Source organism: Chelonoidis abingdonii, chromosome 3, assembly GCF_003597395.2.
Source record: "Chelonoidis abingdonii isolate Lonesome George chromosome 3, CheloAbing_2.0, whole genome shotgun sequence".
Lineage (NCBI taxonomy): Eukaryota > Metazoa > Chordata > Testudines > Testudinidae > Chelonoidis > Chelonoidis abingdonii.
In genome coordinates, this window is record NC_133771.1 from 217,403,275 (window position 1) to 217,429,035 (window position 25,761).

Genomic DNA, 25,761 nt, shown 5'->3' on the forward strand with positions numbered 1-25,761 from the left:
TGGGTGGCAGTATGAACTGAAACAGAGGGACAGAAAGGTTACTAGTGTGATTTAACATTGATTGATGGTGGTAGGCTACTCCTTGTAGATTGGTACTGTATTCTGCAAACGTTACCTACAATTATGATTACTCTGCTGTTTAGTGCTTGTGTTGCTCTGAAGAGGTGCACTTGAGCCACCTTAATTAAGTTAAAATGCAGTAAATCCTGTTGGGAAGCTCAGGCTAATGCTGTGCTACTACTTTAAAAAGTCACCATTCACGAGCACTGTAATAAACACAACTGGCATTACTTTCACAGCCTAGTGCATTCCAGAATCATAGGATCAGCCACATGAGCGACTTTTGCTGCAGAGTTGAGCAACAGTCTAAGCTATTATTTTAAAAAGTAAAGATCTTTTGTGTTTATGCAGGAAAGGTTAAAAGCATTAACTTAGTCTAACAGATGTGTTGTTTCCCTGAGTCTGCAGACAGACAAAGGGCTTGTCTACATTACAAAATTAAGTTGACTTTATCTAATTTGAACTAAAACCTCCCAATTAAGTCAATTGTGCGTGACCACACCATGTTCATTGTCTCGACAGAGTGTGTCCTCACTAGCAGCGCCTGCATCAATGCACAAAGCAGTGCATCATGGGTAGCTATTCTAAAGTGCAACTTCCCGCAGTGTGTTTTGGGAAGTTTGTGCAATGCCTCATAGGACCAAAATATTGTCGCAGGGGAGAATGGGAGCACTGCGTCAGCATCCCATGGTGCATAGTCCTCCCTCCCTCGTATCAATGGCAAACAACCCAGTGGTTTTCGTGCCTTAAAACCCTGTGCATATGCCATAACCCCAGAAGCATGGAGCCTGCTCAGTTGTGCACTCTTGCTATGAGCATCTCAAACACCTCACACCGTCTCCTGCAGTATTTCCAGAACCGAAGCAGGGTCTGCCCCACGGAATATTGCAAAGTCCTGCAAGCAGCCCTGCTGCAAGCCATTGAAAAAAACAATTCAGAGTTGTCGCTGGCAGTCACAGAGCAGCTGTACTCTGTTGAGCACCATTTCTGGTCCCGTGAAACAAGCACTGACTGGTGGGACCGCATTGTTTTGCGGGTATGGGATGATGAGCAGTGGCTTCAGAAATTTCGAATGTGGAAGGCCGCCTTCCAGGAACTTTGTGCAGAGCTTTCCCCTGCCCTGCAGTTCAGCAACACAAAAATGAGAGCTTTTCTGACAGTGGAGAAGCCAGAAGCGGCGCCAGGGTTTCTGACGCCCTAGGCAGATGGCTGTTTCGCCACCCCTCGCGGCTCGCAGTCGTGCCAGCAGCCAGTCTGCTGGTCTAAAGGCTCCGGTGGACCTGGCGCAGGCATGACTGCAGTAGGTCCGCCGGAGCCTTTAGACCAGCGCACCGTCCGCCACCATGACTGCGGCAGCTCCACCGGAGCCGCCACAGCAACGGACCGTCCGCCAGCATGACTGCGGTAGGTCCCCCGGAGCCACGTGAGCCCCCCGGCAAAATGCCGCCCCCTAAAAATTCTGGTGCCCTAGGCCATTGCCTAGGTCACCTAAATGGTAGCACCGGCCCTGGGAGAAGCGAGTGGCGATCGCTATTTGGAAGCTTGCAACAGCAGACAGTTACCGATCAGTGGGGAATCAATTTGGAGAAGGTAAATCAGCCATGGGCACTGCTGTGCTCCAAGTGTGCAGGGCCATTAATTGACTTCTGCTATGAAGGACAGTGAGTCTGGGAAACGTGCAGGACATAATGGATGGTTTTGCCGCAATGGGGTTCCCTAACTGCAGTGGGAGACAGATGGCACACATATCCCTATTTTAGCACCAGACCACCTTGCCAAAGAGTGCATAAACCAAAAGGGATACTTTTCAATGGTGTTGCAAGCACTGGTGGATCACAAGGGGTGTTTCACCAACATCAACGTAAGATGGTTGGGAAAGGTTCATGATGAGCACATCTTTAGGAACTCAGGTCTGTACAAAAAGCTTCAATCTTGGACTTCTCTTCCAGGCCACAAAACAAATATTGATGATGTTGAGATGCCTGTAGTTATCCTGCGGGACCCAACCTACCCCTTGCTCCCATATCTTATGAAACCATACACCGGCCATCTGAACAACAGTAAGGAACGGTTCAATTATAGGCTCAGCAAGTGCATAATAGTGGTTGAATGCGCCTTTGTCATTTAAAAGGGCACTGGAGAAAATTACTAACAAGTTTGGACCTTAGAAGAGAACATCCCCATGGTTATAACTGCCAGCTGTGTGCTCCATAATACATGTGGGGAAAAAAGGGAGGAAATTTTCTACAAGGGTGGGCAGTTTGAGGCAGATCGCATGGCAGCCACTTTTGAGCAGCCAGACACCAAGGCAATAAGAAGAGCACAGCAAGGGGCGCTGCGTATCCACAAGGCTTTGAAAAGCCATTTCAACAATGAGTCACAGTAATGTGAGCTTTTTGTCTGCACTGTGCTTTCCCAAAGCTTCACCTGGCTTGTACCACTGTCCCTATAAAGCCAACCCATGCCCAAACCCACTGCTTCTATTCAATAAATAACATTTATTTCTTGAATCCATTTACTTTATTTAACAGACATAAGTAAAGAGGGAGAACAGAAAAAAAAGTTAGCTTTGGGGAAAAGGGGTTATGAAGTTGGAACAGGAGAAACAATTTCAGCTGTGTAACATAACACCACATTCTAGACCATCAAAGGTCTGTGAACAGGAGCCTTCTGTTCCTTGCACCCTACCCCCAAGTTAAGTGAAAGAGATAATGGAATTTTCACCCATGCCTCTTGGAACGCTTGGGAGAAGGTGATTCCTCGCCAGGTGATACTGGCTGGCTGTCCACCAGGGTCTGCAGAGGGACTCTACCCTTCTGCTTCTGTTCCTGCAGTTCAACCAGATGCCTCAACATGTCTCATTGGTCCTTCATAATCTGAAGCATCTCATCCTGCGCCGCACACTCATGCTCATGAGAAGCTTGTCTGCTCTCCATGCCTATGTCTAACTTCTCAGACAGTTAAATCCTCCACACTCTCAGTTCTGTCTCAGCTGTCCCAGAGGCGTTCATTATCTAGGTGAACATGTCCTCCCGCATTCTCTTTCTCCTCCTTCTAATCAGCAAAAGTCTGCTTTCAGGTGTTGATGACATGACGAAGGACACATTTCCAGCTGTCAGTCATGGGAAAAAAGAAAGGGACCATTGTACATGCATAAAATGTTTCCATTGCAAGGCCATTTTCATTAAAAAAAAAACCTTTATTACGTAGGTGCAAGCCATAATCAGAACTATTCACTGTGCTGTTTCAGCAGTGGTGAGTAGAACTGGCATGTGTGGGGTTCAGCACCAGAATGATTGTGTCCCTCATGTAGCCCCCATTCCACAAGCGATCTTCGCATAGATGTCAACGGTTTTTTTGCTGGATCACAGCTCTGCCTGCCCAGACTCTTCTGCCCACACAGCGATGAGATCCACCACCTCTTATGCACACCAGGCTGGAACGCATTTGGGGTGTGTAGTCTCCATGATCAGCTGTGCTCAAGCTAGCATGCTCCCAACGCTAATCAAACAGGAAACGGGAAATCAAAAATTCCCGGGGCTTTAGCAGGGCAGGGCCTGTTTCCTGTGTACCTGACTGCAGTGCAGCAGAGTTGAAAATGATCTCCAGAGCGGTCACAGATGAGCATTGTGGGACATCACCTAGAGGCCAATTAAGTCGAATTACACAATGCTGCGTCTGCACTACTTCGCAGTCAACCCATGAAAATCGAATTAAGCGCTGTGCCTGTTGCAGAGGTCAATTAAAGAAGTTGACATTAGAGGCGATTTAGGTCAGCATAAAGGACCCAGTAGCGTAGACACATATATTAACAGGTCAACTTAAGGCGGCTTCCTTCAACCTAATTCTGTAGTATAGACCAGGCCTAAGACAATAATTCTGAGAAATGCAGACATCCCCATTCTCCTCCAAAATCATACTGACTCTGAAATCTATCACTAACATTTTAGTAGTCATTAGCTATTTCACTGATGACCACTTACTCAGGAACATGCTGCTAATATGCTTATCCCACAATCCCAAACTGTATGACACACCTTCCCAGACTCCAGAAACCCTAAATGTCCCCCATCCAGCTGCCAAAACTTGAAGTTTCTTTCAACATCCCTCTCCAAAACAACTTATATAAATTAATCTGTATAGTATAAACATTACAGTACATTGAAAACTTGAGAGCCCAGAGAAAATGAGTATCAATTAACAATATCGTATTATTTAATAGGTAATGCAATAAAAATATTTTATTTTAAGTCTCCTAGATGTTGCCACAAAATGTTGTGTTTTAGAGTCACCAAAAGGAGACTTGCTGGAATTGACCTGTCATTTATTTAAGACTTGTTTTTAAAGTAATCTATTCAGACACAGATTAGATTTGAAAATTGTTACACAAATAGAACACTAAGGGAAGCTGATCAACTGTGCAGTTATTCAATCTGAAACAAGATCAAATGAATGCCATCCTCCATTATCAAACATTTGTCCTAATGTACCAGTTTTGACAGCAGATCCACCTGCTAGCTGTAGATCATAAATTTAAGCATAAATGCTACCAATGAGTATTTTCTCTTTTAAGACATCTTTCATCGACAGTGTTCAAGCCAAAATTTGCACATAAACAGAACAGAAGCTTGCCTCAGCACAGAGAAATGACTAAACAAAAATAACTTTAAAATAGATGAATGAAAAATGTACCTGGTAATTAAGCAACAGAAGAAAAGGATAATCTGTAGGTTTCTAATAGGCACTCAGAGTTTTACATGGTGTTTTTATCCTTCATAAATACAATCTGGTTGCAGCAACCCAAACCACAAAGCTCTTGCCTCAATTATAAAATATCTTTGGGTATTTACATAAGAAACTGAAGGCAAAAGATACATCAATAAGGTTCTCATTTATAAGTGTATTGCCTATTACAGGATAGCATTGTATTTCATCCCTTTTCGGGGAGAAATCAGGAAGATTTGTTTTTCACAGAAATAATACCAAAACTCATGTTACAGTTGTATTTTCCCATATGGATTGTGTGTAAGTATTCCTTTGGGAAGGATTAATCCTAACTGGTTTATAAGAAGAATTTTATTTCACTCCCAGAACTGAAAAATATCACAAGCCCTTTCCTCCTTATGATCCCCTAAATGTGATTCAGTTGTTGAAAAAGTATTCACTTTTTCAAGAAGGCTCCATGCTCTGAGTCCTACAGGCCTTTGCTTTTGTGATGAGACTACCAACGAGGGTGTGACTACTAATGGCTGTTGTGAGACGCGAAAACCTGCCTCCACACGAACCGGGCAGCCCAAAGGGCACTGGGACACAAAGCACCAACACCCCTTCAGTCACTGCTGGCCTGAGTCAGCTTCAGCGCTGTGGTTTACAGGCACCACAGCGATGAGCAGAGTCAGAGGAGCTACAAACTGACCCGGGGGCGAAACGTCCCTGCGCTGCCAGCACCCCCATCCCTCCGGGGGCGCAGGATCTGCAGACCCCTGGCTCCACAGCGGCCCTGCACGGGGACCGGGCAGCCTGGCAGCAGCCCTGCAGCAGGGTGACCAGATGTCCTGACCGCTTTGGGGGTCTCTGATTACCGCGCACTCCGCTCCCGAGTTCTCACGCTTGCTGTCTGGTCACCCTAGGGAGCCGCACTGGCCGGGACTCCGCCGCCGCCGCCTGCCCCCGGGGGACGATACCTGCCCCAGGCAGGTGATGCGGGGTTCGGCTCAGGCTCGCTACGATGGGGCGGGGGGCGCGTGCCAGGCTCGCCCGGGGGCGAAGCGCCGATGCGGGGCCTCGAGCCAGGCATCGCCCGGACGCTGCGCCGCCCTCACCTCCGCTTCATGGCCGGCTCGCCGTGGGGCCGGGCACCGGCCAGGCGCAGGTTGTGCCTCAGGCTGCAGCCCGGCTCGGGCGGGCCGGCGGGGCGCTCATGCTCCAGCGTCACGGACTCGTTCCGCTTTCTCATCCCGCGGCGCAGCGCGGCGGCTCGGCCCGTCTCTCGCCCGCAGCACCGGGGGAGGCGGCGGCTTCTGTCACCGCGCTCAGTCCCGGCCCGTCCCTACACCGCACCGGCGGCGGCGACACCGCGCGCCGCCCCGCCCCCACCAATCAGAGGCGGTGGCGAGACCACGTCACTGCGTGACCCGCCGCTAGGCTGCGCTCAGCTTCTCCTGCCCACACCAAAGATGGCAGGCGAGTCTCTGGCGGCCATCTTGAGTGCTGATAAGCGGGCACAGGCCCATGGCGGCCATCTTGAGTGCGGGCAAGCGGGCACAGGCCCACGACGGCCACTGTCCGGGGTGGTATCCAGGCCTCTGCAGGCAGCGCCCTACAGGCAGCACTAGGGGAGATCCCTTCCAGGGCCTGGGCACCCCTGTGCTGCCCGGGCGGAGGTCACGGGACACGTGGGGCAACGCAGGCGGCTCTTCCATCCCAACCACTACGTCCGCATGGAGAAAGCTGCCAACGGAGGCGGTCACTGAGTTTGGCCACCACTGCCCTCGCTGCCACGTCAACAGAGCAGCTATGGAGACAAGCCGAAGAGAAAATGTCAATCCAGCCTTCTTTAGCATCCAGGTTACAGTGCCAGGGCTGTACAACTTCCGAGTTGCCTTGACGATGATAACACATTATCCAGAGCAGGCCACCTTCCTCATGCCTCTCCTAGTTAAATCACACGTCTACCCTTCTGAGTAGGAAAATCACAGCGTTCCTCCCTAAATACTGAGCCCCCATGACTTCAACCCTAGGCCTGAATTTTCAGAACTGCTGACCAGGTCCAACTGTTCCTCCACCTGCAAAAAATTTACCTTGTCTAACCTCAGAACTCTGGGAAGAGGTCTCTGTAAAGTCTCTCTCTGTGTCCACCCCCACACATCACTGTTAGACTAAAATTAAATCTGGGAAGTTTCCCCCAAAAAGAAAAATGGGTTCTTCTTGTTCCCTGCACAAGCATCATCTTTCTCTTTGTATTCCTCCATTATCTTTCAACATTGTAGCCATGTCAGTCTCAGGATATTAGAGAGACCAGGTGGGTGAGGGTAATATCTTTTACTGGACCAACTTCTGTTGGTGAGAGAGACAAGCTTGTCTCTTTCACCAGTATTACCTCAAACACTTTGCCTCTCTAATATCTTTCAAATCACTTTGCCTGGTAATACAAGTTACTTTGTCACAGCTGGAGACTTTATATCCCAATTAGCTCTGCAGCTATGTGAAACATTACTGCATTTGCATGAAAGACTTGTGGACATATTTGTCACTTGTTTTTTTTCCAGCACAGTTACATTTTAATACAGCAATCTTAATATAGATTTGGAAAAGTTACACATATAATCTTGCTTTGGGCATATTTTAACTACAGATGATAAACGTCTAAAAAAAGACTACTTTCCTCCTCTCCTGTCTCATTCCTATCATAAAAATAAACAAAAAAGACTGTTTAAAATTATATGAAGAGTCTTTTAAAGAGCTTGTCTTCAATACACTTCTCACAGCACTGCCTAGAAGAACACAGTTTAAAAGGATTTCAGGATTCTCAACAAATATATCTTGTCAATTCTAATTGTTTATTTGGTATCACACCATATCCAGAATCAAAAGTCTTTGAGACTTTAGGGAGGTGTTCATAAGAGTCAAACTACTTGTTCAGTAGTTTTCTACAGGCCCACTACCATTATCTACATTCTAAAATAAAAGTTTATGTCACAATAGTATTTCAGATTAAAGACCTCAACAAGAACCAGATGGGTGAACCTTTGCACCCATGTTGATAATCTTGTAGGACCTTAGACCTAAATAATCACAGAATTCATCCTCTGCAAGGACGCGTTATCAAATTCTGCGGTGCAATCTAGATCAATGAGGGTTTGTGTCACCACGCAACTTGGAGTGCCTCACAATGCTTTGCTGTTGTAACTTCCAACCTGGGCCACTCCCAAACAGCAGGCAGGCACAGACCACATCCTGAGTGTCTATGTATAGCTGTAGGCTGCCAGCTATACACCAGCCACGCTTTGGTTTCCAGCAGCCTTGGTTACTATTTGCAGGGTGATCCCAATGCATGCCCAGTCCTAAATTTTCCTCAAATATGGCTTCTCTGATCAGTTCATATACTAGAGGTCCATTGCCCCTGTAAGGGGGTCAATGTACAATGGTTTGCTACTTTAATGTGAATTACCAAACAATTCATTTTAAACACAACCCTGGATTAAGTTGATTAAAGAATAAAACAAATTTATTTAACTATAAAGATAGATTTTAAGTGAGTTCACATACTAGATATTTAAAGTCAGAAATTGTTACAAGCGAGATAAAGACAAAATCCTTCCTAGTAGCTAAGACTTAATACACTGGTTCAAGATAAAAACCTTAACACTTGCTCCTAGCAATGCGGCTGACTACATTCTAGGGTCGGAAGGATCTAGTCCAACCCCCTGCTCAAAGCAGGACCAATCTTCAGACAGATTTTTGCCCCAGATCCCTAAATGGCCCCCCTCAATGAACTCACAACCCTGGGTTTAGCAAGCCAATGTCCAAACCACTGAGCTATCCCTCCCCCTCATAGTGAGTGATAAAGAAAGAGATATTACCCAGGGTATTTTGCCCCTCACTTTTACAGCCCAGTCACCCTTTGAAATGCATTTTCCTGAGTGTTCCCCCTAAACTTCCATCTGTGAAGATGGAGTCATGGAGTCTCATGGAAAACTGGAGACAGAGATTCTATGTTGTCGTTTGTTAAAATGCAAATCAATCTGTTCCTGCTCCTCCTTCACTGCCAAAGAATGGCCACTTGACCGGTAATTGCCTATCAGCTTTGCTTGCACCTGGCTAGAGGTGTCATCTTGTTCTTGGCTGTGGTTGCCAGCCAATGGGAGCTGCTGAGCTGGGGCTCACGGCAGCAGCACGTGGAGCCCCCTGGCCGAGCCTCGGTCGAGGAGCTACAGGAACGTGCTGGCCACTTCGGGGGCTACACAGAGCTCTGTGTCCAGCCAGCCCCCCACAGCACTGGCCACGTCGGCCTACGCTGCACTACGACGGGGGCGGGGCCTCTCCACTGCAGGTCACGGGCTCAGCCCAGCCCCATTCGGGCCAAGGCGCCTGGGCGAGCGACGGAACGTACCGCCCTTCGGCTCGTCATGAGGCAGCTGGCGGGACGTTTCTGTGCTGCTGGGGAAGTTTGTCCTTCGCCGGCGTCTGAAGGCAGGGGCGAGGCCACGACCTACCGCCGCTCCCATTGGCGGAGCGGGCGGCGGGCGCGCTCCGTGACCGGGGAGCAGTTCCCAGCTCGGTCCGCGCTGCTTGTGGTCCCTCTGCAACCCATGTTCGGCGAGCGGCCGCGGAGCTGGTGCGCGGCTGCACCGCGCCCGCCGACGGGCACCTCCCCGCCTTCAACGTGAGCGCCGGGCGGGCCCCCCCGCGTTGTGTCTGGGCCGGCTCCCCGGGGCGCCCTCTGCAGCGTGCGGCTTCCCCGCGGGCCTGACCGCGGGCGGCTCCGGGGCACCCACTAGCGCGGGGCGGCAGCAGGCAGCCGGCCGGCCGGCGCGCGAGCCCGATTGTCGGTGGCCCTCACGCTGCCGGGGCCTGGCCACCGGGCGGGCGGGGGGGGCTCTGCCTTTTGGTTTAAAGTGCAGCTCCTTAAACATGGTAAAACCTTACTTCTTTACAGACCGCAGGGGTTAGTTCTGTGTGAGAGACTCCCAGAAAGGGACCTTCTAAAAACCTTAACGTGTGACTGGCACGCGGAACCTTACATCAGAGTGAATAAATGGCAGCTCGCCACAGCACTTCTGAAAGGCTGCCGACCCCTGCATTAGGTGGTGTTTTCTGTGGCTGTCAAAGGTTGGAGATTGGGCATTTCAGACTGTAGGTTAGTGGCCAAAACAATGAGTCTCAAATTTGCCTTCAAAAATTGTTCCTCTTTCAAGAGGCATCTGTAAAGGAAGAGGCAAAAGCACGTGTCTTTCTCTGAAACCAAATGAAGGGCTGTATCCTGCAAATATTTACCATGAGGCATAGTGATGCATTAAATGCAGGTGGGATCACGCCCCTTTGCCCCAAGTATCCTGCTCATCTGCTTTCTCAGCAAGTAGCCTGAACCAGTTTACAGAAAAGTGAAAAGCTAACAGGCCATTCCGATGCCATCCAAAGTTGGAGCAGGGCAAATCCGTTATAAGACTGAATTCTTTTGAAAAAATTTATTTTTGACTTGAATATATTTCATTTCAGTTTATAATGTAGGCATCTCTCCCTGCCTCTGCCTGTAATGATGGATCACCATGCTTAATTTAGACAACTTAAACTTATTGATTCAAAATACCTGCTGAAATCAGTGAATTTATATGTTGCAGGAGGATGGAATCCGACAAGTTCTTGAGGAGATGAAAGCTTTATATGAACAGAACCAGGCTGATGTGTAAGTAGGGTTGTCTTGGTGGAAAGACTAATGAGCTGTCTACACATGAGAAGAAAGGGAAAGCATGCCTTTTATTTAGAAATGACAAATACAAGAATGTTTCTCTTTGTTCATGTGTGTTAAAGAGGCCATTAGAGTTTGTGCCTTTTTTTAACACACCACCCCCCCAAAAAAAATTAAAATTTCAGAGCTTCCTTAATTATCATAAAGTATAAGCCTAAAGTACAAGAAAGTATTTCCTGTTTTGTTGAAGGTCTTCATTGGAAGGTCTGCAATTGTGGGTTATAATGTCACTTTTTATAAAATTGAAAAAAAAAATCAGTGTTTGTTGTATTTAAGAATAAAATATGCCCTAAAATACAGCTAGGAATGTGCATGAGATAAGCAGCATGGATCAATTATTTTTATGCCTTTGTTCTCTTTTGTATTTTCGAAGAACAAATTTGCCCAGTGCCAGAAAAATTACTTCTGAGAACACACAAAATAGCTAGTAAACTAGCTAATGTGGTCAAGAGATTATTTACTTAGCTGAACGCTAGTATGTTGCTCTCAGTGGGATAAAAACAAGGTTGTGGTGAGGAGGGTGGTAAGTGCCAGAGAGATTCCAAACTAAACTCCATCTGAGCTTTGTGTGAATGCGTAGGTTTGGGAAAAATAATAGGAAAAATACATGCTTGCCAGTTTCTTGGTCTCAGCATAATGTAATACCGTTTCCCTTTGCGTTATTACCAGAAATGAGGCTAAATCAGGACGAAGTGACTTGATCCGAGCAATCAAATTTCGTCATTGTTCTCTGCTGCGAAATCGACGATGTGTTGTTGCATATCTGTAAGTTTCTAATGGAAGGTGTGTCTTGCTTTCACAGCTATTGTCTGTGACCGGAATACTGTCTCTTACATGGACAAAGAGCTGCTTTTTCAAGCGCTTCCTCTGATTGTGTGTGCCCAGCTTGAGACTCCGTGGTCCTGATTTTCAAAGGGTGCTGAGCACTTGCTGGTCTCATGGACTTCAGTGGGAGTTGTGGGTGCCCAGCATCTCTGAGAATCAAGCTGCAATGTGCGCTTAAAAACTAAGCGCACAAATCAGAGGCCACTCTTGAAAATTCTGGCCTTGATTCTTTTCCCAATGCTTGACTATTATGTTCAATATGAAATATTGTTTATCTGTTTAATCTTGGTTGTAGTACTGCATTAATCAGTAGTATCCAAGCACCTTACAAATGTTGTAAAATGAACACAGGAAGGTCTCTGTATCATTGTATTCCTTTATTCTGTAGGGGCCTTGTTTTTATTTAAATATATGATTTTGGCAGGCCTATGGAGGAAGACTAGAATAACAGGGTTTTATACTTTATTCTGAAGGCATCAGATTTGGTATAAATAGGGGATTGAGTCCAGATTACTTTCTGGATTAACACCTCTGTTTCTGCTTGAGAACAGAGAGGTTTTAATCCCTGGTTAATTCTTCCAGGTATGACCGGTTGCTTCGGATCCGAGCCCTCAGGTGGGAGTATGGTAGTGTCTTGCCAAATGACCTCCGATTTCACATGTCTGCTGAAGAAGTAAGCCCAGCTTTGTTATACAATTGACTTGTTTAATAGATTCAGGGTAGAATGGAAGTTCTACTGGTAGATGTAAGGAGGCAGTGAAAAATATTTTAAAGTGGCCACAAGCCATGTTTTTTAAAGCATGTGCACTCATTATTGAGATCCTGTGTCCCTGGAGGATTGTTAGTTTAGTGTTCTTATGCCTACAGACGGAGTGGTTCAATCAGTACAAAAAGTCTCTTGCTACCTACATGAGATCCTTAGGAGGAGAGGAAGGGCTGGACCTCACACAGGACATGAAACCTCCCAAAAGCTTATACATCGAAGTAAGTGCAAGGCTGGGGCTTCTGAATGAGCTTTGTGTGTGGAACTATCTATTAAAAGTGCACAATCAGGCTGGCAACACAAGACTCGTCAGCCACACTCAGCTCTTTTTGAAGCCATAAGACTGCATGGCAACACTTGACAGCAAAGAGTTTGAAGATGTGCAGGTAGTGGCTGAAGGTCACCATGCTCTGCTCTTCCTTTTCCTTTAAACTCTGGTGCCACTGTGCTCAATATGCCCTCTGCTTCTAGGACCCCTTCTCGCTGTGCTCTTGCTTTTATTCCTTCACCTCCAGAGAGACTCCTGTTCATCCCCATTCGTTCATTTCTTTGTGAGATACATAGCGTGAGGAGGGTGCTGGTGTTCAGAAAGGTGGGCCAGCCTCACACAAACGAAGGTTGAGGTTGCTTGGTTTTCTGTTTCAGTTCCCTGTTTTATGTTAGATGTTGTTGGGCTGGTGTGAGTGTCTCTGCTTTAAACACAGGCCAGGTGTGTTAATAGCGATTTGAGCACATACATTGCATTCTGGGCCTGTGACATTGGTACTCCTGTCCTTGTACATCTGCTGATGTTGAAAGAGACCCATTTCTCCTTACTGTAGGTTCGGTGTTTAAAGGATCATGGAGAATTTGAGATTGACGATGGTACAACAATTCTGTTGAAGAAGAATAGCCAGGTACCTATGCTAAGAGAGCAGGATTGTTACTAAAACAGGATGACTGAACCCTTATCCGTGTGTAGGAATGAGTTGAGGAAATCATACTCTTCTGCCCCAGCGGGGAGTGCTTCCTTTGGAATCCTTCACGTAATACTGCTCTGGGTAAAGGCTTGAAGGGGAATAACTGACAGTCCAGTGAGTGCTCTTGATGTGGAAGGATCCCAGAGCCCGTTGTGATGTACTCAGTATGGCACAGCTGCAATAAAATGCCATAGAAGTCAGCAGAGCTATAACAGTTGACAGCAGCTGAGAATCTGCCCCTGTGTGTATGCACAGTAGTGAAGGGGGAGGGGCAATTCTGGTTTATGGTTTGATCCTTGAAATAGTTACTATGGGTGTAATGCTTGCTTCCGTGACTACGGTCATTGTCCACCCAGTAATAAGTGTTGCAGACTAGCCATTTTTCACACTGAGACTTTACTGGTTCCACACAGGACTCAGCAGCTGGGCAAATCAAGCTCTGCTGTCCTCTCCAGCTGTTCCTATAGTGCAGCCTGGTGATTCTGGTCAAGACTCGTATTCAGTACAAAGGCAGAACTGGCTGTCTTCACATAAGTCTGCCTTGAATTCAGAAAACGTCTGTTTTTCTTTCAGCATTTTTTACCACGCTGGAAATGCGAACAGTTAATCAGACAAGGCGTTCTGGAGCATGTTCTGTCATGAACGCAGTGCGGGAGTTGTGGGCCAGCCTCCATCTACCTCCTTCCTTGATGAACTCTGTAATAAGGAAATCGAACCAACTGTAGTGGTGATTTTAGCAGTGGCAAATACAACTTTTCTAGTGTAACGTGTCCGTGTGGTGCTATAGTCTGCAAAGGAAGTGGGGGGGAGATACAATTGTTCTGTCCCTGAAAGGACACAGATGGAGGCGGTAGCACTCCCTCACTCACCCCGGAGGAGGGAGGTCACTGAAGGGCTGGTGGTAGCCTGCCTCCAAGCTCGTCTCAATTTAAGTGGGGCCTGGACTTGCCGGGGCTCAGGCAGCTGGCAAACAACCGTCTTAAGGGGCTAGGGCCACTCCTCTTCAGAGCGAGAGCCCCTTGCAGAGGAATGAGGGTCAGCCACCTGTAGGGGCTCCAGCTTATAGGAGAGAGTGTTGAGAAACAAGGCCACTGCTGGAGCCACACTTCCGAATGGCAGGGGCAGCTGAACTGCCCAGGAGAGGATCCAGCCACTCATGCAGACCAGCTGCCCAGGCAGGAACACAGGAAGAAAAGGCAGCAGCATGTGCCATGATTGAGGTCGTAGAGACGTGCAGCGAAGAGGAGACCGGCAGGAAAAGTTCCATACAACATGATGGGGGCTAATTTAGCTACAAATCAGGAAAGGGATCTTGGAGTCATTGTGGATAGTTCTCTGAAGACGTCCATGCAGTGTGCAGTGGCAATCAAAAAAAGCAAATAGGACACTAGAAATCATTACAAAAGGGATAGAGAATATCTTATTGCCCTTGTATAAATCCATGGTACGCTCACATCTTGAATACTGCGTACAGATGCAGTCTCCTCATCTCAAAAAAAATACTGGCACTAGAAAAGGTTGAGAGTAGGGCAACTAAAATGATTAGGGGTTTGGAATTGGTCTTATATGAGGAGAGATTAAAGAGGCTAGGACTTTTCAGCTTTGAAAAGAGTAGTCTAAGGGGGGATATGATAGAGGTATATAAAATCATGAGTGTTGTGGAGAAAGTGAATAAGGAAAAGTTATTTACTTGTTCCCAGAATACAAGAACTAGGGGTCACCAAATGAATTAATGGGCAGCAGGTTTAAAACAAATAAAAGGAAGTTCTTCACACAGCGCACAGTCAACCTGCAGAACTCCTTGCTTGAGGAGGGTGTGAAGGCTAGGACTGTAACAGGGTTTAAAAGAGAACTGGATAAACTCATGGAGGTTAAGTCCATTAATGGCTATTAGCCAGGACGGGTAAAGAATGGTGTCCCTAGCCTCTGTCAGAGGGTGGAGATGGATAGCAGGGGAGAGATCACTTGATTATTACCTGTTAGGTTTACTTCCTCTAGGGCACCTGGGATTGGCCACTTTTGGCAGACAGGATACTGGACTGGATTGACCTTTGGTCTAACCCAGTGTGGCCGTTCTTACGAGCAGATCCAGACTCAATGCACAGGCACCGCAGAAGGCGGCTACCAGCCACTAGCCTGCCAGGTTGGCAGCTATGCTATTAGCTCACTGACCAATACAATGCTAGCTGGATTGTGAAGTCAGCTGCTCTTTAGGCCCAGACATATGGCAAAGGCAACGTGGACAGGAAGGTCCCTGTAGGACCATTGCACTACACTCTCCCTGGGACTAGATAGTCACCCAGCACAGGAACCGGAGGGCAACGGAACCAGGAGTCTCCCAACCCCGCAGAGGACAGACAGTACAGAAAAGATTGAGAACCCCATGCTAGGCAGGCAGCCCCTACAACAAAGGAGACAAGGACCTGAAGTCACTATGCACAGTCCAACCAGCCACAAAGCAATGGCCAGAGGTAGCAGCCCACGCTGCATTGGCACAGAGGTCCTATGAGGTAGCTACAGCTGCAAGACTCAAAGCAAGGACAACTTTGAAGTAGCAGAAGACAAGTCCAAGGCCAGGATCAGGAGGACTTAGAATGATCTACAGCATCAGCTGGCCTGACATCAGGGAGTCAGAAGAAATGGAGGTACATGAGCAACACAGAAGGTAAACAGAATGTGCCCCCTGCATCCTCAGGATGAAGGCAGCAATAGGCTGAAAGCAAGTCCCCCAACCAGAGTAAGACCATAAACAAGAAATGGGAGGCTGCTTACACAACCAGCATACTTGGAGGACCAATGCCTAACAGGGCAAAATGGGCTGTGGTAAAGGCCTTATCCCTAGAGCAGGTGATGTACTAGCAAGTCAGTAAATGCTTGTACAAAGGACACCACACAAAAAATTCTGAAAGGAAAGATGGAGCAGCCTGCATGGAACTTGGAGGGAGTAGATTGGAGGCAGCACTGGAAGTCAGTCTATGTGCACAGAGCTGGAGTGCTGTCTGAAGTTCCAGCGTCTCTGTAAATAGTTCTCTCAAGAAAGAGCCATTTTAGTTTACAAGTATGGAGTCCTCAAGTCCTCTCCGTCCTGCATGCTGGGTAACCACATGAGACTCCATACTTGTCAACTAAAGCCTCGGTTCTCTAATTAGTTAATTCTGTGCGTTCCCTTGCTCCCTGCTCAAGGGGCCCTGGTGCTATAGCACTGAAGAGGGGGAAGGAACAGAGATGAGCCAAACCATATTTCACAGGAGAGGAGCAGGGAGCAAAGTGACTCCTCTGACAGCCAAGGCAGAGAACAAGGCAAGAGCGCTCCACTGTCCCAGCTCTCCTGCTCGCCATTGCAGCTGGGCCAGGGCCTGTACTCTTAACTTGATATAAGCGAGGGTCTGTGTGTCCTAGAATCCAAGGGAAGTTGGGCAGAGCCAAATCCCAGAGGAGATAAAGTCAACTCAGAAACCAATGGCAAAAATGTAATTTTAATATTGAAACTATTTCCCATTCCCAGTGACCCGAAAGCAGAAGACCCTAAAAATACAGCAGGTCGTTCCACTTCCAGCAGCATGGGCCCCTGAACGACAGCCAGCACTTACGGGTGAATAGTATATTCTCTGTGTATAAAACTGCATGTACAATACAAACTGCCAGTGTGCAGACAAATTCAGAGGACACATTGCAATTATTGTAAATAGCCCCAAGACAGACTCTTCTTTCTATTGTATGGAATGGCCTGAACAGCATTAAAACATTCAGTGCTTTCCCATGGAAAAAACAGGGCACATTTCTCTTATGGCCATTATCCCTTCTCCCTGAGAGATCTCAACAAGCCCTTTCCCCTGCTGGGTGCAGTGGGGGAAGGCGCACACAGTGTCCCCACCCAGCACTAACACAGCGGCAGATGGGAGTTCACCATGACCCAGTGTGCAGGCCCCAGTTGAAGGAACTTGGCCCTTTGCATTGGGCCAGGCCAGTACCCCCTGCAGCACAGTGGCTCCCAGGCTGAGATAATGGTGTGCAGCGACGAGTGTGTGCTACTGATTGTCCTTCCAGTTGCAGCCAAACCCAGCACCGGGGCCCCTTCACACGCTGAGAGATGCCTGCGCCATTCTTCTAATCAGTTCAGTTAGGGCTGAGAGTTTTTCCTCCAGGGCCAAGTTCTTTTTCTCAGCATTTTTCTGCCTTTGCTCAGTCACCTGCAGAGCTTTCACCAGCTGCGCGTTCTCCACGTACAGGTCTTTCAGCAACAGGTCACACTTCATGTTTCTGTCACGCTGGAAAGCAGAAGGAAGCAGCTTTAGGTCAATGGCCATTCCATGCAGCCCTGCATGAACTCCCCTAGGGGTCAGGCTCTAGGCCTCATCTTGTTTGGTAAAAATAATTGTTACAGAATCAGATGGAGCCAAAATTAATGGACCACTAATGGAGCACCTGGACAATGGGGCAGGCTTTGATGGCAGGAAAGTGGCCCTCTGGTGCCCAGCTGATCTAACTGGAGCCTGATTTCTTATCCACCCTCTGCTGAGCACAGACAGGGTGCTGTACAGAGCCGCTCATAACCCCGACTCAGCTGACATTCCAGACACTGCCCTGGGGCTCTCTCCCCAGCACTAAGCGCAGGCACTGGGGTTAGATAAGGGGAATGCAGGGAGATGAACTCCACCCCTCCAATCCAGAGCCAGGATGTGGGGCTATCCCCTATAGCACCTCCCCTCTGCAGCTGCTACTCCACCCTAAGGGCAGGATAGAATACACAGTCCCTCTGGGTTGGCTGGGCAGGGCACTGGAGACTACAGAGTCTACATCAGGGAACAGCCTCTTCGCACATGGACTCGCCAGCCAAGCGAGGAGGGCTTTAAACGAGGTGACAAAAGCCCTAGGTAAGTATAACAAAAGGTGCCTGTAACAGAGGACTAGATGTCAGGGGAAAATGGAACATTACACTGGAGTCATAGGAGCAACAAGAGGGGAAAAATCAGCCGGGGAATCTGCTCAACATCTTAGATGTCTGTGCAAGGAGTATGGGAATAACAGGAAGAACAAGAAGTCTTAAGTCTATAGGCTAAATTATGACTTAATTGATATCAAAGAGAGTACACCTATAAAATGTGCAGATCACACCAAGCTGGGAGAGGCTGCCAGCACTTTGGAGGACAGGACTGGAATTCACAATGACCTTGATAAATTTGAGAAGTGGTCAAATACCAACAAGATGAAATTCAATAAAGACAAGTGCAAAGTACTGCACTTTGAAAGGAAAAATCCAATGCACAGCTACGAATGGAGGATAACTGGCTAGGTGGTAGTGCTGCCGAAAACAATCTGGGGTTTTTACAGTGGATCACAATTTGAATACGAGTCAACAATGCAATCCAGCTGCGAAAAAGGCTAATATCATTTGGGGGCAGGGGGAGGGTGTATTAGCAAGAGCGCTGTATGTAAGACATGGAAGGTAACTGTCCTGCTGTACTCGGCACTGGTGAGACCTCAGCTGGAGCACTGTGTGCAGTTCTGGGTGCTGCACTTTAGGAAGGAGGTGGATAAATTGGAGATAGTGCAGAGGAGAGCAACAAAAATAGTCAGAGGTTTAGAAAACCTGACCTGTGAAGGAAGGTTAAAAAACTGGGCCTGTTTAATCGTGAGAAAAGAAGACTGAGGTGGGACCTGATAGCCTGCAAATACAGGAAAGGCTGTTCGAAAGAGCACAGGCGTCAGCTGTTCTCCATGGCCACTGAATTAGGACAAGATGTAATGGTTTTAATCTGCAGCAAGGCAGATTTAGGTTAGAGATTAGGAAAAACATTCTAATTCTCAGGGCAGTTGAGCTCTGGAACAGGCTTCCAAGGGAGGTTGTGGAATCCCCATCACTGGAGGTTGGACAAACCCGTCAGGGAGGGTCTGGGTTTACTTGCTCCTGCCCCAGCGCAGGGGGCTGGACTAGCTGAGCTCTTGAGGTTCCTTCCAGCCCAACACTTTGGTGACTCTGTGAACGCAGAGCCATGGACCACTCTCAGCTAACCCCAAACTGACCTTGCATCCCCATCCTGCAGAGGCCAGTTGTGTGGTCTGGCGGTACACAGGCAAGCCCCCCTACTCTGGCTGTCACAGCTCCTGAGGACCCAGGGGAAGCTGTGATATAGCTGTCTCTGAACCCTGCACCCACCCAGCCTAGCAGAGCCCCTCTGCAGCGGGCCGCAGGGGAGGGGAACTGCTGCAGAGGGGAGCAGAGATTCATCCAGTGAGCACCCGGCCCGGCAGCACTTGGGGAAGGGGGTCTGATCTGGGCCGACAGCAGAAATGAAACCAGAGGTGCTTCTGACAGACACAAATGGCAGCTCCTACCAGCTCAGCCCCTCACAGCCAGGCAGAGTCAATGGCTAAGGCCCTTCTATCACTGACCTGCTCCTGGAGCTGGGTCATCTTTTCCTGTAGCATCCTCTGCATGTTCCTCACATCCCGTTCCAGCTCCTCCGTCCTCTCCTCCATCGTTCTGAGCAGCCTCTTGTGTTCCTCCTGCAATGCACAGTGACAAAGGCACATCCGGCCTCAGTCCCAAACCACCCCAGGACTCACCAGGGAGCCACATCTGGCACCGTGCATGCGTGCCTGACAGGGATTCCATTAGCCATTGTGCCTGTCGGGCACTGGCTGAACTGGCAGCCCCCTGTGACCGCTAATGCAAACACCCCTTTCGTCCTTCCCTTCCTCCTCCCCTCTACACACGGTCTAAACCCCAGTGTGCGAGTTCTCGGAGGCAGGGACTGCGTTTGTATTTGCACATACAGCATCTAGTACTGTAGCACCGACTTCCCCTCTTTCACGTGGGTGCTCAACCCCCCATGGCCCTGCCCCCACTCACCCCTTCCGTGAGGTCCCGCCCTATCCCCATTCCAACCCCTTCCCCAAATCCCTGTCCCAGCCCCACCTCCCTCCCTGAGCACGCCATCTTCCCGCTCCCACCCCCCCCAAGCGTGCTAACGCTGCCAAGCAGCTGTTTGGCAGCGACCAGGCAGGAAGCACTGGGAGGCAGGCGCAGGGACGCAGCCGCGCTCGGGGAGGGGGAGGGGGGGTGCGTGGAAGGGGACCTTGGCTGCCAATGGGTGCAGAGCACCCACTAATTTTTCCCTGTGGGTGCTCCAGCTCCGAAGCACCCACGGAGTCAGCACCTATGCCTAGTACAATGGGGCCACAATCCCCGACGGGTCCTTAGAAATGAGGGATAACGAAGCCTGGTCTAAGCTAGGAAAGTAGATCAGTGTAACCACGTTGCTCAGGGGTGTGAATGATCCACATCCCTGAGCGGTGCAGTTAACCTGAACTAACCCCCAGTGCAGACACATCAATTCTCCCGTCGATCCAGCTCCCACCTCTTGGGGAGGTAGGGGACCTGCCCTCCCACGGGCATAGGGAGCATCTCCACTGGAGCCTTGTAAATGTAGACAAGCCCAAACATTAACTGAAGTGGCAGAGACAGGACTGAATGGGTTTTATGTGGAAGCTCTTAGGGATTAGCACAAAACCTTTGAAGGATGCAGGGTGAACTTTACAGCAATGTCTTTAAAAGCAATTGCTTTTGCATGGAGACTCCTTCCCCAAAGGCAGGGACTGTGACGTGGGAAGCCCTGTTTTGACGTTTTCCTGGGTTCGATTTCCACTGCTGGCATTGTCTGCCAGGCTCGCTTTTCATTCTTTTCAGTTTTATTTTGCTGTCTGATTTAATGAGAACATTTTGAAACTGGGCCTGAAAGCGACAAACCCTGAGACCAGCCCGACTGCCCACTGGCTTAGTAGCAGGGGTCACCAGGCACACGTCAGTCCTGTATTCCACCCAGCACTATCTCCCGACTCTACAGCCTCTGGCATTCCCCCCCTGAACACAAACAGGTGTACGGCCTCTCACCAAGGCGACTCCTGTTCCTAGCCGCGGGACGAAGTTCAGCGGTGCGGGCAGTCTGAATGCAAAGGTTTGTTTCCCAGCATTTGGGACACAGCTCAGTGAGAAGGCTGCCGCACTTAGGGAGTTTGAATTAACACAATGGATTGCGCTTTGTGTTAGATTTTTAAGATTAATGGTACGTCCCATGACCAAGCTCTTACATTGCCCCTTTTGCCACAGATCTCAAAGCACCTTACAAAGGCAGTGAAGTATCATCATTGTCATTCATCAGATGCAGGAAACTGAGGCACAGAGCAGGGAAGTGACTTGCCCACGGTCACCCAAGAGCCAGGAGCAGACTCCAGATCTCAAGTCCCAGGCCAGCGGCCTTTCTATTGGGTCACATTACCTAAGCTGATGAGAAATCTCTGCACCCACTTCTTACCTGAAAGGCGGCCAGTTGCCTGCTTGCCTGCTCAGCCTGGAAGCTGAGGCTTTCTTGTAGCTGCTGAACTTTCTGCTGTTCTTCTGCCCACCTACTTTGCAGCTGGGCGAGGCAGTCCCTGGAGACTGTGCTTTCTAGGTGGTCCTTTAGCTGCTGCAGCTCCTGCCTGTGCTGAGACTGGGCCAGGCTCAGCCTTGTGTTGGCTTCTAATAACTACAGCACAAGAGAAAAATGGAGACTGAGGCACCATTTCACAGTGGAAGACAGCAACAGTGTCAGAAGGGATGGGGATTTAGGGTGCTCCCAGATAACCACAGTGCTGAGTGCAGAAAAGAGACTCCGGGATCATTCCAGGCCCAATGAGAACTGGACGTACCCCTGTTGTAAGATAGCAGCGTAACCTACAGAGATGAGTGCCTGAGCCATGGCGCAGGGTGAGGTCACTGAGGCCTGAAAGGCTGGTCAGGGGACTCCCATTGGGTATTTCAATGATCACGTACAGACAACCAGAAGGACATTAGCCACTGGCTTCCTAGAAAAGATGGAACATCAATGCGACACTGTCAGACGTGGCTGGTTCCGCTGTATGTTGTTAATCGGCAGAACTACCCGCTCCTGGGCTGAGAGAGCAGCTCCAGAAACGCACCACTCAGGCTGCAGGCTCTCTCCCAGCCCTGCGCGAGCTGCCATGTCATCGGTTCCGCTCTTGTGACAGACACACCAGGCCTGCCTACAAGATACCATTAGTAACAAGTGTAAGGCCTGTGACTTGGGAGCTGAGACCCTGACACGCTAGGAAGGGCCTACAGTCATGCTAAGGAGAGGCCCAGTGCACGCTGGGAGCCATGGCTGGAGAAGTGGGCTCTTGTTGGTCTGTTCTGAGACTGATGCTGGTTCCTCTGTCTGTGAGCTAAGACAGGCTGGGTTCAGAGACGGCTGGAGGATACCCATGGAGCAGAAGGCTATAGGTGCCTGGGGAGTTCACCCCAGAGCACCCCGTCATGTGGGAGAAGGGCGCCAGGTGACTGTGTTTGTCGTTTTCCTGCTCCAAGTTATAACTATTGGGTGTGCGGCCTTGAGGGCCCCGGCCCTCTCTCTGGGGTTTAGCCACACGTCCTAGGGCATCCAGGAGTTGGGGGCTGCCTGCACATTGTGCATTATCTCCTCTGATTCTCATCCCCAGCAGAGAGGGGGCTTCTCCCAACACCTGGCAGTTGTCTCTGACCCCCCCTCCCAGTTGGATCAGTTCCCTGCCAACAGGAGCCAGCGACCCCCCAGGGTTACGCCCCTTTGGGGGGGCTTGTACCACAGGGGTTGCTAGCACGGAGCAGGTACTGCGATTATAGCTCCTTGCACCCAGGCCTCTCCCAACCTGCAGTCAAGGACCAGCCACCATCCAGCCCAGCCTGCATTTGCATCAAGTCCGTACCTGATCCTGGCTTTCCTCCAGCTCCTCCCTGAACTGTGCTGCCATTAGCCGCAGTGTCTGGCACTCCTGCATCACACGTTCCAGTTCCACCTCCAGCTCCTGCACCTGAGTGACCTGTTAGGCAAAGGGTAGGGGCGCCCATTAGCGTAGGACCCCACAGACCAGGCTATTCCTTGGGTTCCTGCACTTGGTTCCGTGGAGGTGAACGAAGCCCCGTGCCCTCCTCGTGGTCACAAGGTGCCTGCGTCATGGCAGACCCATCAGCCTGGCACAGTGCAACATCATTCACAGACCAGCCAGCTGGGAATTTTAAAGCCTTCAGCCTTGGCCAGGCAGTGACTAAACTCCCCAGTGACTGCAGTGGGCACAGAGATAGCCCAAGGCTGGGGGTTTGTGTCAACCCTGCTCGCCAGCCCCAGAGACAACAAGCCAAACTGCCTGTGGGTGTGTCATGTCCACGCAGGGAATTGCAAACTTAACCCCACAGAGCAGCCATAGGCTTGTAGCAAGCTAGGCAGCTGTGGCCAGGGAGGGCCAGACCCTCCTCGCTAGTAGCACTGCAAATCCCTTTCGAAGAGACCCAGGCAGGCATCACAAACTAGTGCAGTTTGCTTCTTTTCCTATGCACCACGGCCATGCCGCATCCCCCTCAGAGAGAAGGAGCTTCAGTACTACACACCACGCAGGACAACCTAAGCCCATGCTGTTGATTTAACACCCCGCTGAGAGCTCACCTTCTTTCTGGACTCCCTGAGCTGCTGGTGGAGCAGCTCCCTTTCTTGCTGCCATGCTGACTGATGCTGACCAAATTCCAGCTCCAGTTTACTTGATGTCTCTTGCAGTTGCTTGGCAACAGCAGCTTCCTCTTCTTTCTGGCTCACCGTCTCAGCCAGTCTCTGGTTCAGCAGCTGGATCGTACTGTGGCTGGTCTCGCTCTGGAGGCTGAGATCTGACAGCTGGCTACTCAGCTGCAGGGTCCTGGCATTTAGCCGGCAGATCTCCTGCTTGTATGTCTTGTTCTGAAGGGGGGAGTTGGGGCCATGCACAGAAGAAGATGTGGACATTGGTGATGGATTCACACAGATTCACCTGGGTGTCTTTACACAGTCAGAATTAAAGTGTCCGAAGACAAGCCCCTTTCGCAATGGTAACAAGTCGTTCACACGCTAGCTGTGGGGAGTTTACATGGCTGCCCCAGCCAAGTGTGGTGTGAGGGTGTGTCAAGAGAGTGCAGGCCAACCCTCTCCCAAGAAAAGCCATACACAGTAGCTCTGCAGGAAGTTAATTCCTTAGAACAAGGGCAGTCATTCTGGGAATAACGCACATTGTTTTCATCTTCAGCAATGGCATCTAAACCCTGTACTTAACTGAAAACCCTGATCCTCATTTTGGCTATGGAGCCACTACAGATGCTTGGATGCGAAGAAGCTAGAGAGAACACCTAACAGTGCCTCAGCAGGCTATTGAAATCACCTCAACAAGCCCCAATAAACATACAGTGTATTTTACCCCTAACGCTGGTCTATGAGCATGTTCCAGTGTTGGTTAGCAGCTAATTACGCATCATTCTCTCTACATATCCAAAGGTCTTAGCCATGAATCCACAAGTCTCAGAGGGAGAGAGGGAAAAAAAAACAAGCCAAAATTTTAAGTGATTAGTGATCTTGGGGGCCTCATTTTGAGGCACTTTAGCAGAGACGTGACTTTTCAAAAGCAGGTGGTTCAGGGCTTTCCGAATATCCAGCTCCTTTTATGGGGCCTCAGCTAGTGAACCCACAACTATTACTTGGCCATAATTGTTCTAACTACCAGCACCGTGATTTTAAAAGGCCTCCAGCTCAGCACATAGCAGCACTAAAGCTAGATCCTGAGCGTCCCACTGGAAAGTTGCGAACTGCCCCTTTCAAATGGTTTAAAACTCCCCTTCTAGCCCGGATCTGTTGAGCCTTAACCCTGCCCTTGCTCCTGACTGTGTACGTTCATCATGCTCCTCCAGCCAATGTCATTTGACTCCGAGAACACTGAAAAAAGTCACAGTTGTCAAAATGTTTCCTTTTGACATTTGTTAAATGAAAAATAATCCAGTTTTCCATTGGAAATGACTTTTCAATTCCAAATGTAAGCTAATTAGGCTGAACAAAGTTACAAAAGAGTAAAAGGTTGAAATCTAAATGAAATATTTCAGACAGAATGTCTTTATCGGCTCACTGGTACTAGAGACTGACTTCATCCCTATTTGAGAGGGGAAGAAATTTCACATACTCTAAAAGATTTGAGACATGAAAAACATTTCCCATCCAGCGCTCCTGAAATGCTCAAAGTCGCCTAAAGGACTTGGGTGCTTGATTCCCATTAACATAAGTGGGACTTGGGTGTCCTAAACCCCCCAGCCTGCTTAGAAACTGTCAGCAGGGCAAATCCCGTGACAAGTTCATTAATGCACAGATCCAAGTCTTTGCTCAAAACTCCTTGCATGTTATACACAGGATGCTCCTTCTCTGCCCCTCTTTGCCTCGCTAAATCCTTAAACAGAAGAGCTAATTAAGTGTCATTTAGCATTGGTAGGTTCTTACCAATTGATTTAACTCCTCTGTCTCAGATAGCGCCATCTCCTTCTCTCTTTGCAATTCATCAGTTTGTTTCCTGTTGGAAGGGGAAACACATATCATTGCAAAGCATGGACCTCTTTTTGTAGAAGTACCTTCCCCGGTGCAGAATGAACACCATGACAACACTGGTTTGGATGAAAAGAAGGAGAATGGTTATTCTAGTCTGAGTAATCATGCCAGCTTAGCCCAGGGCTAACAACGTTACATTGCACTAGCAATTTAGGCCAAGACTTTCAAACCTGACTAGTGATTTTAGGTGCCCAGCTGGACATATCTTAAAGGGACCCAATTTTCAGAGGGTGCCAAGCAGCTGCCTTCTGAAAGTCAGGGAAT

The 25,761-nt window shown here is 49.0% G+C and overlaps 3 protein-coding genes across 6 annotated transcripts in view; 1 reads left to right on the forward strand and 2 right to left on the reverse strand.

Moving 5' to 3' along the window:
* Window positions 1-6,161, reverse strand: part of ABHD12 (abhydrolase domain containing 12, lysophospholipase) — a 59,078-nt gene extending 52,917 nt beyond the window's left edge. Inside the window, exon 1 of the mRNA XM_075064548.1 lies at window positions 5,883-6,161. Coding sequence (XP_074920649.1) covers window positions 5,883-6,016 — 134 coding nt within the window. The 5' untranslated portion in view covers window positions 6,017-6,161. The remainder of the gene's footprint in view (window positions 1-5,882) is intronic.
* Window positions 6,162-6,291: 130 nt separating this feature from the next.
* On the forward strand, window positions 6,292-13,841 carry GINS1 (GINS complex subunit 1). The gene is made up of 8 exons (XM_075063494.1): window positions 6,292-6,743; window positions 9,253-9,445; window positions 10,401-10,465; window positions 11,198-11,293; window positions 11,936-12,026; window positions 12,221-12,337; window positions 12,938-13,012; window positions 13,649-13,841. The coding sequence occupies exons 1-8, from the start codon at window positions 6,292-6,294 to the stop codon at window positions 13,715-13,717; spliced, it is 1,158 nt and encodes a 385-aa protein (XP_074919595.1). The 3' UTR covers window positions 13,718-13,841.
* A 2,689-nt stretch (window positions 13,842-16,530) lies between these two features.
* NINL (ninein like) overlaps window positions 16,531-25,761 on the reverse strand; it is a 52,992-nt gene continuing 43,761 nt past the window's right edge. For all 4 annotated transcript variants that reach the window (XM_032770561.2, XM_075064551.1, XM_075064549.1 and 1 more), the window contains 6 exons: window positions 25,393-25,462; window positions 23,554-23,838; window positions 22,820-22,933; window positions 21,391-21,603; window positions 19,469-19,582; window positions 16,531-17,343 (listed from right to left, as the gene is read on the reverse strand). In XM_032770561.2, the coding sequence (XP_032626452.1) occupies window positions 17,152-17,343; window positions 19,469-19,582; window positions 21,391-21,603; window positions 22,820-22,933; window positions 23,554-23,838; window positions 25,393-25,462 (988 nt within the window). In that variant the 3' untranslated portion in view covers window positions 16,531-17,151. The remainder of the gene's footprint in view (window positions 17,344-19,468; window positions 19,583-21,390; window positions 21,604-22,819; window positions 22,934-23,553; window positions 23,839-25,392; window positions 25,463-25,761) is intronic.

Bases quoted from the DNA above. Each gene is read 5' to 3' on its own strand.
- GINS1 (XM_075063494.1), top strand. From the start codon at position 6,292: ATGGCGGCCATCTTGAGTGCGGGCAAGCGGGCACAGGCCCACGACGGC. The intron at 10,466-11,197 runs GTAAGTAGGGTT...CGTTATTACCAG, and splicing joins GAACAGAACCAGGCTGATGT to AAATGAGGCTAAATCAGGAC. The intron at 13,013-13,648 runs GTACCTATGCTA...TTTTTCTTTCAG, and splicing joins TGTTGAAGAAGAATAGCCAG to CATTTTTTACCACGCTGGAA.